Raw genomic sequence first — 13,113 nt, forward strand, 5'->3', positions numbered from 1 at the left:
TCCAGAGGTGGATGGTAAAACTCCAAAAAAGAAAAAGAAGAAGTCCATCCAGCCTGATGGAGAGCTAAATGGTAGCCTGGTAACTGCAGAAGAGACAACTGAAGTAAAAGGTGCAGCAACTCCCAAAAAGAAGAAAAAGAAGTCTCTTTCAGGGGGAGGTGAAGCTATGGAATCTTCATTTATTATCGATGTGAATGGAGAACAGCCAGAATCTGCTAAAAAGAAGAAGAAGAATAAGAAGAATAGGGACAGCTCTGTTGGTGTAGCTTCATAATTACAGGTACAGTATCTATGGTAAATATTTGTTATTGCATACTGTGTAACTGGAGAGAGTAAGGAAACCAGTTGAATTTCTAGACTGGAGCTCTGCCATAGTATTTCTTTAAGATATCGCCATGGTAGTTAGAGGTGTCGGTGTACTATTAGCTTTACTTGAGGCGTTTTGGCAGTGTTCCTTTGATCCTTGACTACACTTGATTCATATCCTCTTACTTCTACTTTTCTTTCTCGTTGTTTAAGCACTTGTAATTTATTTAATTCTGCAATTGCTGGGGTTTTCCCCAGTTGCACTGAATAACCTTGCAAGGGAAAGTGACTGATTACAGGGTTATTAGCATATACAGAACAATTCTGTGATGGTTGATCTCATTTATTTTTATTTATTTTTATGTATTAAGGACATTTCTGAACTGTACCCGTAAAAAATGGAAAAAGGTGTAACTGGGCTATCTACCCAAAATCGAAAATAATCATATTTCCAGTCTAAATATGGAAATTAGGGAAGTTTATACTAGTAATTTGTGTTCTTTTACTCGCAACAGTGTTATGAACAGCTTAACCAGACCACTGTGCTAAAGCAGTTATCTGTGAGTTCATTTTAGAATACTTTTCAACTTTTTGCAGTCAAAATATTCAGTAGCTAATAAATTGGTTTTTCAAATTTTTAATAGCTTCACCACAAACAGTGAGTTAGTAGCAGGTTGGGTAGTGCGGTTAGTGTGGCACCTCCCATAGTGTTGAGTGTCTTTTCAGCATTCTATATGCCCCACTTTCAACAATGTTCCTGCTACCCTTTTTCCTCGGCTAACTTATAATATTTTTAACTTGTGTGGTGATGTCTATTTTAGTAATGCCTACCTAGCTGGTTCCTTCACTCTCCCCTGCTTGTTCCCCTTGCTCCCTCTTACCAGGGGAAAGTAGTTTTAAACACCCTCACTTTTCACAGGTTCTACAATTAATCCCGTTTAAGTCATCCACCATGGCCTCAAGTGAGGATTTCAAATTAGACGCTTTATATCTAACAAAATAGGAAGTTCAATGTGCTTTCTTAGTGTTTATTGTAAAATTGATGTATTCAAAGGCCAGTCTTCAGAATTACAGTTGCTTACTGACTTTTAACTAATTTTGACTTTGCTAGTCTCGCTGTATTGTCAGGTCAGCCGCTCAAGTCGATTTTCTTCACCAGTTTCTTTGTTCCAACTCCCTTATTAAGTGGCCATAGTATCTCAGATGAGTTTCCCTAGCCTTATCTGTAACATTACAAAATACCACACAATCTTATATCTTGACTCTCCTTTTCAGTAGTAAAATTCCAGCATTCCACCTCACCATCCTCATCTGGATTCTTTCAAACAGTCCCTCCTCTCTTCATAAGTACACATGCGGTACAGTAGTACTGGGCCGATAACTGTCTTACAGATCTTAATGGCATTTTCGTGTCCAAAACAACTCCAGTTACTTCTTTCCATTGTTCACTATGCTTCTCTCACTTGCTCACTCTTTTCTCAGTACTGCCCTCCCCTGTTATTGATTCTAAGTAGATGAACTCGCTTTTCTGTTTTTGCACTTGAATGTGTACCAATTCATGTCCTTCTGTACTGCTTATCATTAGCTCTTTCCAGTGTTACCCTTCAATCCTTCTCTTAATAGGTCTTCTTTCTATGCAAAATCCTTAATAATCAGCATACATGCTTTCCCACACTTTAATTGTTCCTTAATTTTGGTGACAAATTATCTTGATGACAAGGAACAGGAGTAGATCTTTGATGGAAGCCAACCTCCAGGGAAAATGCTTCAGTCTCCCCAATATTTTTGTTCTTTCTCCATTTCCCCACTCATCTACCACCCTCAATAACTTTACAAACCTCCGGGATTCCTCTTTCTTAAACACCAATTAACTAGTCTAGGTACCCTGTCATATGCATTTCAAGATCTACAACACACTTGTAAAAAATTTTCTTTCCTTCAGGATATTTCTCTTGGACTAGTCCTATTATAAGGAGGTGGTTGGACAGCAAGGAAAAAACATAGCAGGGACATTGTTGGAAGTAGGATATTGTATATAGAATGTGCGGCTAGTGGGCAAAGGTTAGGATTAGCTGTAACCTATAGAATATTATGACTGCAAAAATAGATTTCACATAAAATGGATAAAGGTCAATCAAGACCATGCAGACTAGTTTTAATATAATTTACACTTTTAGAACGGACAGTGGCTCCTCATTAAGGAGGCTTCTTCTATTCCTCGTTTCTTCTTGTGTTTTGGTGGAGGTGTTCTTTAGGAGCTTGAGAATTTCTGAATTAATAAGAGAAGGTTCCCCATAGCCCAGTAGTAATGGTGATCTTTGAAGACGGTTATGAAATAGATAACCACAAGTAGAGAACCTTATAGAATACTTTATATTAATACTTATTTCACTTTGTGTAATGTTAGTGGCGAAGAGGTATTAATCGTTTTGATCAAATTTAATTTTGCATTACAGTTGTTTTTGTGATTTCATCAATTCAAAGCCTGACGGCTCTGCTTATATTAATGTTCGAAGTTTTTTTTATTATAGGAAACTATAGGTCTGATGAATTTCTTTGTTTAATATACACTTTTCAGTTGAAAATTTTTCTCTTTTCAAATTGTTAAAACGGATGTCGCCACAGATAAGCCACCGTCTTATGCCTTATCTACTTTTTTCCTCTTGGTTTGGAATAAAGGGGTCACTCCTGTGGTTAGGCTTCTTTAGTGCCTAATCTGGTTTCCCTAGCAGCCAAACTGTACATTGGCTTGTCTCATTGTCGTATATTGGTTTAGCAGACTTGATGTCTATGCTTTTTACCTATTGCACGTGACTACTATTCCAGTCCCAACCTTGGGCAAATACAGTTAATTCAGTGGATGCTTCTGGTGCAGTTTTGAGTTTTGTGCGTAGCACAAACAATTCTTGTATCATGAAATCGCTGTTGATTTTGTCTTTTCCAATCCCATGTATTTCTGGTTCTGATGATTAGGTGTTCACAGCATAGTCTGGGCAGGGTAGTAAGGTTCTAGTTATGCCTAAAATCTAATCATTTACCCATAATGCAAATTATCTTAGAGAAGTTCAGTGACATTGCTTTTAGTTTTGAAAAGCTGTACGCTCGAAAATATTTATGGTTGTCATTTAAATCAAAAGTTGGCATAAGATTATAGTGTGGTGTATATGTTGGTTTAGACTTTTTTTAGTTGGAGATGAATGTGTATTGTCAAGTGGAATTTCTGCACTGATGGATAATTTATGGTAATATTTTCTATCTTGTTAGGTTATGCAGACTTTTTCCACCTTTTGTCTTGGTGATGTCTGAGAACTTTTGCTCCCTCAAAGATATGTAGTTGGTTGTTTCCTAAGTATGCACTTATGAGCTAAATCTCCTCTTGGTGCATTTTTGGTGATGGCTAATAGAGTAATTTATTTAGAAGGGATGTCAAAATAGGTTTCATTTTTATGGTTGAATATTTTTTAAAGAGGTAGTTATGTGATCACATAATTGAAACACTAATGAAATATTAATATGGATATTGTAGTCTTTTATGCAATTCTTAACTGCGTGTGAAACCATAAGTATATTTAATTATAGACGGACAGCTCTTTTTAATACAATAAATTGCCTAAACTTTTTTCATGTAGGTTTGAGCACAGTATCAACTTAATTGAGGATTAAGTCTTAAAGCAGAATTTAAGCTATATAAATCTTCTCTTAGCAAACTGTGCAATGTGTGCATGGTTTCAAACAATTATGGTTATTAATTATTATTATATGATTTAAGACCCTTTTTTCGTTGGGTTCTTCTATTGAAATTGCCATCTAAATACATCCCTTTAAATTACTTTTTTTGTTTTGTTTTCAGACAAGGTGAATTGGAAAGTGTAAAAGTTGTGACTGGGAAACTAGAATGGCCATGAAGGGAAATTGAAGAATGTGCAATGAAATGCATTATCAAGTGAATCTGTACATCACTTAAGAAGAGACATTGTGCTAGAAGAGCATTTACTATTTTCATCTTGAAGCCATTCCATTCCCCTGGATGCTTGCCTACAATAAGAGTTTTACTTTGTTCGTTTATACTAGACATATATATGTAAACATATATGAAGAGCTTGTTAATAAATTTTAAAACCAATTTTCAATACTTTTTTCATAAGAATTGTAATAAAATATTTACTTTGAAAATGAATTTATTTAGTTGAGTGGAATACAAATTTGTTTAGTCCTTGCTAAACTGATACTAGTCAACTTCATTAGGTTTCTTTTATAGGTGCTTCAATGTCTCCGGATTATCTCCTCCTCCAGTCTCAAAACTCCACGTGGAATGGGAAATGAGGATGGTCATTCACCCTGAAAAGTAAAGAAAATAGTCAATTCCAACAAATTTTATGACGTACAGAATTCATGTTTCTGTACTTTTAAATATTCCCACTCCCTGAGATAGAGAATAATTGATAAAAAGCTTGGGGCTTAATGGGATTGTCACCTCCATTGCAATTTATAAATGGAATTGCTCACTAAGAAACTCATCAACACTTAATAAATCTTACTACTAATCTGGCTAAATTATCTTGGTTACTCTTTTACTGGACTTACAAGATAATGTTCTACAAATTTCAAGGCTTTAGAAAATTCTAAGTTCAGCAGGGTTTTGTTCCTTTACAACTAATAAAAACCATTGTCCTACAGCTTGAGAAATTTTGGCTGTTTACAACTTATATAATGAAGGGACGTCCTCATGAAGCCAGGAAACTGGAAGACGTGCTGGAAATTTTGGGTCAAGGTGCCCTGGAGGACAGGGCTTCTGCACCTATTTTCTTCTCCCAGGCAGAAGCTGTTATGGTGGAGAAAATGTCAAAGGACCTTATTAATGTCGCCTCATGGTTGGACTGGTGGGCCTCTACTCTGGTGGGCTCCCAGATTGCAACAGATTCTATGGACCCTGCCAAACAAGATGCCATGAGTTAGTCAGCTCGGGGGGCCGCGCCCTGAAGTTCCTGACATTCCAGTCCTTAGCACTGTCAGCTAACTGGGTGTTGAGAGGGAGAGAGTCTGTCCTGAAAAATCTCTCTAAGAAAATTCCGGACAGGGAAGCCAAGGCTCTCCGGAACCTGACTGTGTGGGACGAAGGGCTCTTCCCAATAAGAAGATGGAGGAGGTCGTAGGGAAACTGGCTAAGGAGGAGGAGACCGAATTACTGAAAGTCCAGTCGATGAGAAGACCTTGGTTTAGGAGACCTGCTTCCGATGCTCCTTCAACTTCTCGCACTTCTCCTACGCAAGTAAGGAGAAACTCCTCGGCGTCTCTGTGGTCACAGGCAACTCATCCCACCCGAAGGGGAAACAACTCGGCTCCTTCCTCGCTTAGGACAGCCTACCCTTCAGGCAGGAGAAGACGTTCACGACGTTTATCCTGAAGGAGGTAGAGTGAGAGGCCCCTCTCTCCTGCCAAAGCCTCAGGTAGGGGGATGCCTCAGACTATTTTGGCAAGCATGGAAACTTCACGGTGCGGAACCGTGGACAGTGACTGCTTTAAAGGAGGGCTACAGGCTTCCTTTCATGGCAGATTCACCTCCCCTTATACCAGCAAATCAGGCGGAGTGGTTGGCCCCAAGGATACCTTGAAGAGAGCAGCCTTGTAAGAAGTCTCCACTATGTTAGTAAAGGGAGCAATGGACGGGGTTCTACAGTCGGCTTTTCCTGGTAGAGAAAGCAACGGGAGGTTGGAGACCAGTGATAGACCTGTCAGCCCTCAACAAATTCATACAAAAAACCGACTGCAAGATGGACACCCCGAGGTTGGTCCTGGAGTCCTTGAGGGAAGGCGATTTCATGTTGTTCATAGACCTCAAGGACGCCTATTTCTAGATTCCGATCCATCCAGCCAGCAGGAAGTATCTCCGGGTGAGGTGGGGCACCCAGATCTTGCAGTTCAGAGCCTTGTGCTTCGGACGCTCCACAGCCCTCCAGGTATTCACGACGGTCACCGTTTGGGCTCACGAACGGGTAATCCGTCTAATTCGGTACCTGGACGACTGGTTACTTCTTTCTTCCTCAGAGGAAGTCATGAAACAACAGGGCACGGATCTCCTACACTTCTGCAAGACCCTGGGTATCACCATCAACCTGGAAAATCTCACCTGTCCCCAACCAACAAGATGACGTACTTGGGCATAGTCCTAGACTCCTAACTGGACTTTCCATCAGTAGACAGGTTGAACAACCTGGACCAGGTCCTCCACCCCTTCCTAGCGGACCAACCCAGAAGGGCAAAGGATTGGCAGAGGTTGATAGGCCAGCCACCTAGTGTCTTTGGAGAAGCTGGTCCCTCAAGGGAGACAGAATCTCAGGGGTATTCAGTGGAACCTAAAGGATCTCTGGGATCAGAGGAGCTCCCCCTACAAGATTGTCCCTGGAATGGTGGCAGGATCGTTCGAACACACTCAAAGGGATGCCGCTGTCTTCCGGGCATCCGGAACTACTACTCTTCACAGACGCCTCAAAGGAGGGGTGGGGAGCCCATCTCCTAGGTTAGGCGGCGAGAGGAAGTTGGACGGAAGTCGAGAAAACTACACCACATGTCCTGGAGATGAGAGCTGCCCAAGAAGCCTGTCTGCACTACGGAGGTCTTCTAAAAGGAAATACAGTGGCTCTGATGGTGGACACCGCCACAGTAGTGGCGTACATAAAGACGAAAGGGGGATTGAAGTCAAAGGAGTTATGCGTTCTCGCATTGCAGATCTTGAATTGGGCCGAAGAAGAACAAGTCAAGTTGACGGCGAGATTCATTCCGGGAAAGAAAAATGTACTGGCCGACAGCCTCAGCAGAGTAGGCCAAGTGGTAGGAACAGAATGGTCCCTTCACCCGGAAGGAGCGAAGTTCATCATTCGAATGTGGGGATCTCCGGTAATGGATCTCTCGCAACAAGGCTGAACGCACAACTTCCCGTATTTTGTTCTCCTGTCCCAGACCCAAAGGAAGCATTGGAAGACGCCTTCCTCCTTTTGCTCTGATCAGGCAAGTGCTCAACAAAGTCATGACAGCCAACAACCTAAAAATTACTTTGGTAGTGCCCTGGTGGCTGGAGAGGGAGTGGTTCGCAGATCTAAAAGGACTAGCAATATTCCCTCCATGGCCTTCCAGACAGATCAGACCTACTGAGGCAGCCGCACTTTCTAAGGTTCCACAAGAATCCTCAGTCCCTTCGTCCTTCTTAGGAGACAGGGATATTCGGCGAAAACAGCAGACAGGATGTCTCGGTATCTTAGGCAGTCCTCAACAGCAGTATACCAAGCAAAATGGGCAGCTTTTACAGGTGGTGTGCTTCAAGAAAAATCAAGCCCTTAGAAAAGCATCGATCCCGGACATCGCGGACTTTCTCGTCCACCTCAGAGATGAGGTGGGCATGTCAATCCCAGCAGTGAAAGGAGTACAAGCCGCTCTAGGACAAGTTTTTTTCTCTTGAAAGGAATTGATCTAGGTGCTTCTAGACATATTTCGATGCTCATCAAGAGTTTTGAGCAGTCCTGTCCTCCCTTTTTGTCCAGGGTTCCCTCAATGGGATGTGGCTAGAGTAATTGATATGCTTAGTAAGCCCCCTTTCGAACCCTTGAAGGATATAGTGGATACCTTACGCCTAAAGCTGTCTTCTTGTTAGCGTTGGCTTCAGCGAAGAGAGTAGGAGAGATCCATGGGTTGTCTTATAAAGTAGAACATTCGAGGGGTTGGCGAGATGTCTCCTTAAAGTTTGTACCTTCGTTCGTGGCCAAACCTCAAAACCCCTCAGTTTGGGACCCCAAGTTTGAGTGCTTCTCTATTCCAGCAATTCCCAGATCAAACAATCAGGATGACTTGAAATTGTGTCCAGTCAGAGCTTGTATAAGGAAATATCTGAAAAGGACGGCCAATCTACGTCCAGTTATAAAGAATCTTTTCGTCTCCACAGGTCCGACTAAGAAGCAGATTTCTAAAAACACCATTTCCTTTTGGCTCAGACAAGTCATCATCAAGGCTTACACTAGTGTGACTCTACCAGTACCAGGAAGACCCAGAGCACATGACGTTAGAGGTATTAGTACCTCTCTAGCTTTTGAAAAGAACATGTCAGTAGCACAGATTCTTAGAGCAGGCACCTTAGAGCAGTCGATGTTCACGTCTCACTACCTCAAGGAATGTACGAGGAAGTCCCTAGATGGGTTTTCGATTGGTACGGTTATCTCCGCGCTCCAACCGGTTTAACGGCCCAGGACCCAGGTTCAATCATGGATATCAACACCATCAGACACAGGTGCGATCTTTTCTATCTTCCCCTTGTCTTCGTTTTTTAATTTTCTTTCCTTGAGAGCTCGTGACCGGTCCTGCACAACCTAATTCTTCAAGCACTGATACACTAATATGAGCTCTTTGTGTAGTTTATCCTGCTATCCAGTTTCTTAACCATTAGTACCTAGTCCCCTGTCTAGGTACGTGTCATCCCGTCAGTTGGGTCTTTAAGTCAGGTACGCACTCCCACCTCCTTAAGTGTAAGTCTCCTATGAAAGTAGTTCGAAGTAAGTTCCTGTGTTGGAACAAATCACAAATTATTAGTAATTTGTATTTTTCCTAACATACTTACCGAGAACTACTTTCGGGTTATGGCCCTCCCTTCCTTCCCCGAGTGCTTCATTGACCTTTGGTATTTTTACTTTCAAAGAACTTGCTGAAGGTCGCGACCCAAGCTCACATGTGGCCTGCCTCGGCATTGCCCTTGCCAGGCCTACCATTACAGAAAACGGGAGTAGGGTAAACTACACAGAACTCTGGTCGGTTGAGAGGAGGTTCCAGGCAACTCCTATGAAAGTATTTCTCGGTAAGTATGTTAGGAAAAATACAAATTACTTAAAATTTGTGATATTCTTCTAAATTCCATCCTCCTTTCACATGTGATTGCCAGGTGGTTCTTATTGTTACACCAACTGCAGGTATGTCCAATGGGTTTTATCAGATTACAGGCATTTTGTTGCAGAATAATACTTGATTAATGATGTGCACAGAATCGCCCTCACACAGAGCTTTAGCAAACACCAGCCAAATTTCACTAGCGATACTGTTATAGCGTCGCACAACTATTGTGATGTTTGGCAAGCATTAAGAAACAGCTCATGTCCTATATGTAGCAGTCGTCAAACATTTTGTTTGGTATACAGTACATGCTAAATCGCCACTCGCAGTTTTTGCTGGCTACTTCCCTGAAAGTTGGGAGGCCATATCTTCAGCAAAAAGCTCCTGGTTTTCCATTTTTTGGCATTAACAGATTGCTGCTTTGGGAGGGGGGGAGGTGATTTGTGCTTTAGTCTGCACCTCCAACCTTTTCTATATCTGGCAGAGGCTTTTGTCCAGTTTATCCCCATGACCAAGAGGGACATGACGGTAAGACCTGCATCCCATCTCTTATTGCCACAGGCTGAAAGGGGGATTGCACATCGAGCCAGTGAACAAGGTATAGCTGTATGGCAAAATTGAAGAAATTGGTGTAGAAATATGTGCTGGCAGATCATACAGGATTGTTCTCCCGACTGTTTTATTCTTTTTATAGAGAGGTAACTGCGGATGACCAGGCATCTATCCCCTACTTAACTACATTTGTCCTTTCTCAAAACTCTGCACTTGTCCAAGCTGCCATCCGGAGGAACGCCTTCATGCTGGTTTGTAGATCAGATGGTCACAAACTTAATTTCAATCCATCAGTCCTCAGGATACAGTACTTCAGCTTCTTTGTCAAAGAAAAATGGTATACCAGTTCTTTGTTTTGGACTGGTTACTACACCCTGTGTTCACATAGTTCTTTATTTCATGGCCAACTGTATTCATCTGTCTCTATAAAAGGATGACTATCCCCACTGTTGTGGACAGCAGTTACTTCAGTGCCGAGATGCTTTTAGCCATGATCTGGGGATTGTGCTATAGCAGAATAGTATATGCTCAAGTCAAAATCAAGCGAGTCTTGCTTAATAGGCAACTGTCAGAGGACGCAAATAATTACATCTGGCAATATACCTTTTAAGAATCTTGTTCCTCATGTGCATTATCCACTTGCTCCAGTGAAGCAACAGATATGGGATGCTATAGATTAGTGGTTGGAAGACAAAGGGCTTTCTCTAGAAATTTTGTCATTTACACACACACACTGAAGGAGGGATGGATGAATCTCCTAAAGAACCAGATCCATGGGTTGCAGGATCAATTGCACATCAACCTGTTGAGAGAATAGCAGTATTTTCAAAGTGTGAGAGGCAGCTACTGGCATTGATGATGGACAACAAGACCATAGTTGCTTCAAGGAGGTACTACTTGAACAGCATTTGCAAGCTGACTTAACAGGCAACTAGTATTTAATTACTGACAAGTCACTTTGTGAGGTTTCCCATTGAAGATTTTTGATACCAAGCTTAACAAAAGCAGTCCTGGTCTAAGTTCTCTAGTGTCAGACCTTTTACTCTCCATTTGAAGAGTAAATCACTGTAGTAGTTGATATTTGGATTTTGGTGGCTCCCAAGTGGTCACATGCTATGGTACCCACGCCTGCAGGAGAGAACCAACCATGGCCTGACCCCACCTGCAGCAGTATTAACAAATCTATGACATCTGACACTTAATAGGTGGAGCTCCAGAGTACTGCCACAAATGAACCTGCTGAGCCATAAGCCTACCATGCAAAGGGAGCTATCTTGCAAATTATGGGATATATTTAAGACCAGAGTTATCAAAAAATTGCCGGATGGCATTGTTCAGAGAGTTACATCTCGACTATAAGGATGCTTTTGTCACGCAATTTGAACTTCAGCCCGACGTTTAAATAGCAATCATGGAGATTTTGGGCCAACATCTGGAGAACCTTCCATCTGCCAGGAATATCTCCTAACTTGGAGCTTCTGTTATAACATCCATCCCATCTGTTATCTTGAGAGAATTCCTGCATTGCTAATTTCTTGGGAAGTGATCAACTTCAATTTGTCCAGGCAGGGCAAAACTACACCATCTAAAGCAAAATGGGGCCTTGGTGTCAGATTGATTTGTGTGGTTCTCACAGGCTTCTTTGGTTTTTATCTCTGAAGGACCCAAAAGATCAGGGTATCTATGGAGAACTTCTAGGATGTCTATGGCACAGTCTGTCTTCTTGTAATTTTACTATGGTTTTCTTGTTGACAACCAAGAAATTTATTTTACTGGTTGGCCTTGGGCTGACAAATCCATTTTACTGTAATCTCTCTAGATAAAACAGTTTTCATACAGTTTCAAACCAGCCCCATCTACATTCATAATGATGCAACATTTTCATTGGGGATGTAGGCAAGAGTGATCACATTACGTAGCATGTTGCTACATCAGCAAATGGGTTTCCATGTTTTCAGTATGGCACCCATTTTCTTTTTGATAACATGCTTCCTGACTAGACCCAATGCCATGATTCTCTCAGGTTTAAAGTCAAACTGGGTTTCCAACTTTCTTGCAGCATCATGAGTGTATGACCATGAAGGACCTTTTATCTAGTAGCATTGGCATAGTTTCAGATACTGACAATACATAAGTAATGCATGTATGTAATATTAACAAGGTCAAAGTTGCTCATATTTGATATGGTTAGATACTGACAATACATAAGTAATGCATGTATGTAATATTAACAAGGTCAAAGTTGCTCATATTTGATATGGTTAGAGACAAATTAGTTTTGTCAGCTGGAATCTGGCTTGGAAATGAGGGCTCATGTCAGCCTTGTGGGTTGAAATGACAGTGAACAGGATTGTTTCCAAATTCTTGGATCTCTTTATTTCCATTCTTGGAACCTGTGAGGACAGCAGTGACGAAATTTTCAAAAAATAGGTAGCATTTGCTTGTTTTGCAGACTGTGGCATGCTCCTCTCCGAAAAGGCAGCGTCAACTCCTCAATTTTGGCACCACAGAGAATTACATATGAATCAGTAGGCAAACATTAAGGATTTGTACTGTCGCAGACACAATGTCCCATCATCTATCCCACCAGCAATACCAGTTTTCAAGAAGGCACTTAAGTGCAGAGGTCACCCATGTCATATAGCTCTCCCTGTTGTTTTTAAACATCTGCATTTCAGGTCAAATCTGGCTTCTGGACCACCAAAGAGCCATATGAAATAAAGTGACAGCAGGGCAATCTTTACCAACAGCTTACTCAGTTGACTAGCTTTCATGATGAGTTACCAGGGATGAGAACAATCCTCTGCAACCCAGGGAGTAGTGGTTAGGGCTCCAATCCGAGTTTAGTGGCTTCCTTTCAGTCAAGAGAGTAAGCACTGTGCTCTGTCTAACATGGAATTTTTCCATTAAAGCAGTAGCAACAATCATATTGTCTTATATTCCCTTTCTGGTGACAAAGTGGTTGGTTTACTTGGAAAGATTGGGTTTTGGCTTCTGACAGTGGAGCATGTCTATATGGTATGAAGGGATTGACTTGAACATTGCCAAACTTCTAGGTTAGTGCAACTTTTTTCCAAACACCTCTTCCTTCTAGTTTACAGTCGTTAATGATTCCATAGGTTGTTCCTTCCGCATTTGAAATGTCCTCTTTACAAAAGTCTGGGTAAATGTAAAGAACACAATAACGCTCTTCATGAATGGAACTCCAACTCTCAGGTGTTTTAATTGAACGGCATTGGCCAGAGCAGTTTCATGCAACTGAAAATTTTTTATGAAACCAGAGCTGTTAGTCTCAGGACTTTAGTTTTCTTTTGCATGATATGATAGTCTGAATGCAGCCAATTCTCTTCTTGGCTTGTAGCTGACCTTAAATTAAATTCATAATTC

General features: G+C 41.4%; 1 protein-coding gene and 1 long non-coding RNA gene across 3 annotated transcripts in view; one reads left to right on the forward strand and one right to left on the reverse strand.

Annotated features, from left to right (window-relative positions):
• The first annotated feature begins 6 nt into the window (after nucleotides 1-6).
• On the forward strand, nucleotides 7-4,429 carry LOC137637402 (uncharacterized). Its single transcript, XR_011043616.1, has 2 exons — nucleotides 7-280; nucleotides 4,157-4,429. It is a non-coding gene; the product is annotated as an uncharacterized lncRNA (long non-coding RNA).
• A 37-nt stretch (nucleotides 4,430-4,466) lies between these two features.
• Nucleotides 4,467-13,113, reverse strand: part of LOC137637401 (aldo-keto reductase family 1 member B1-like) — a 46,290-nt gene continuing 37,643 nt past the window's right edge. For both annotated transcript variants that reach the window (XM_068369607.1, XM_068369606.1), the window contains exon 9: nucleotides 4,467-4,644. In XM_068369607.1, the coding sequence (XP_068225708.1) occupies nucleotides 4,602-4,644 (43 nt within the window). In that variant the 3' untranslated portion in view covers nucleotides 4,467-4,601. The remainder of the gene's footprint in view (nucleotides 4,645-13,113) is intronic.

Source organism: Palaemon carinicauda, unplaced genomic scaffold (genome assembly GCF_036898095.1).
Source record: "Palaemon carinicauda isolate YSFRI2023 unplaced genomic scaffold, ASM3689809v2 scaffold706, whole genome shotgun sequence".
Classification (NCBI taxonomy): domain Eukaryota; kingdom Metazoa; phylum Arthropoda; class Malacostraca; order Decapoda; family Palaemonidae; genus Palaemon; species Palaemon carinicauda.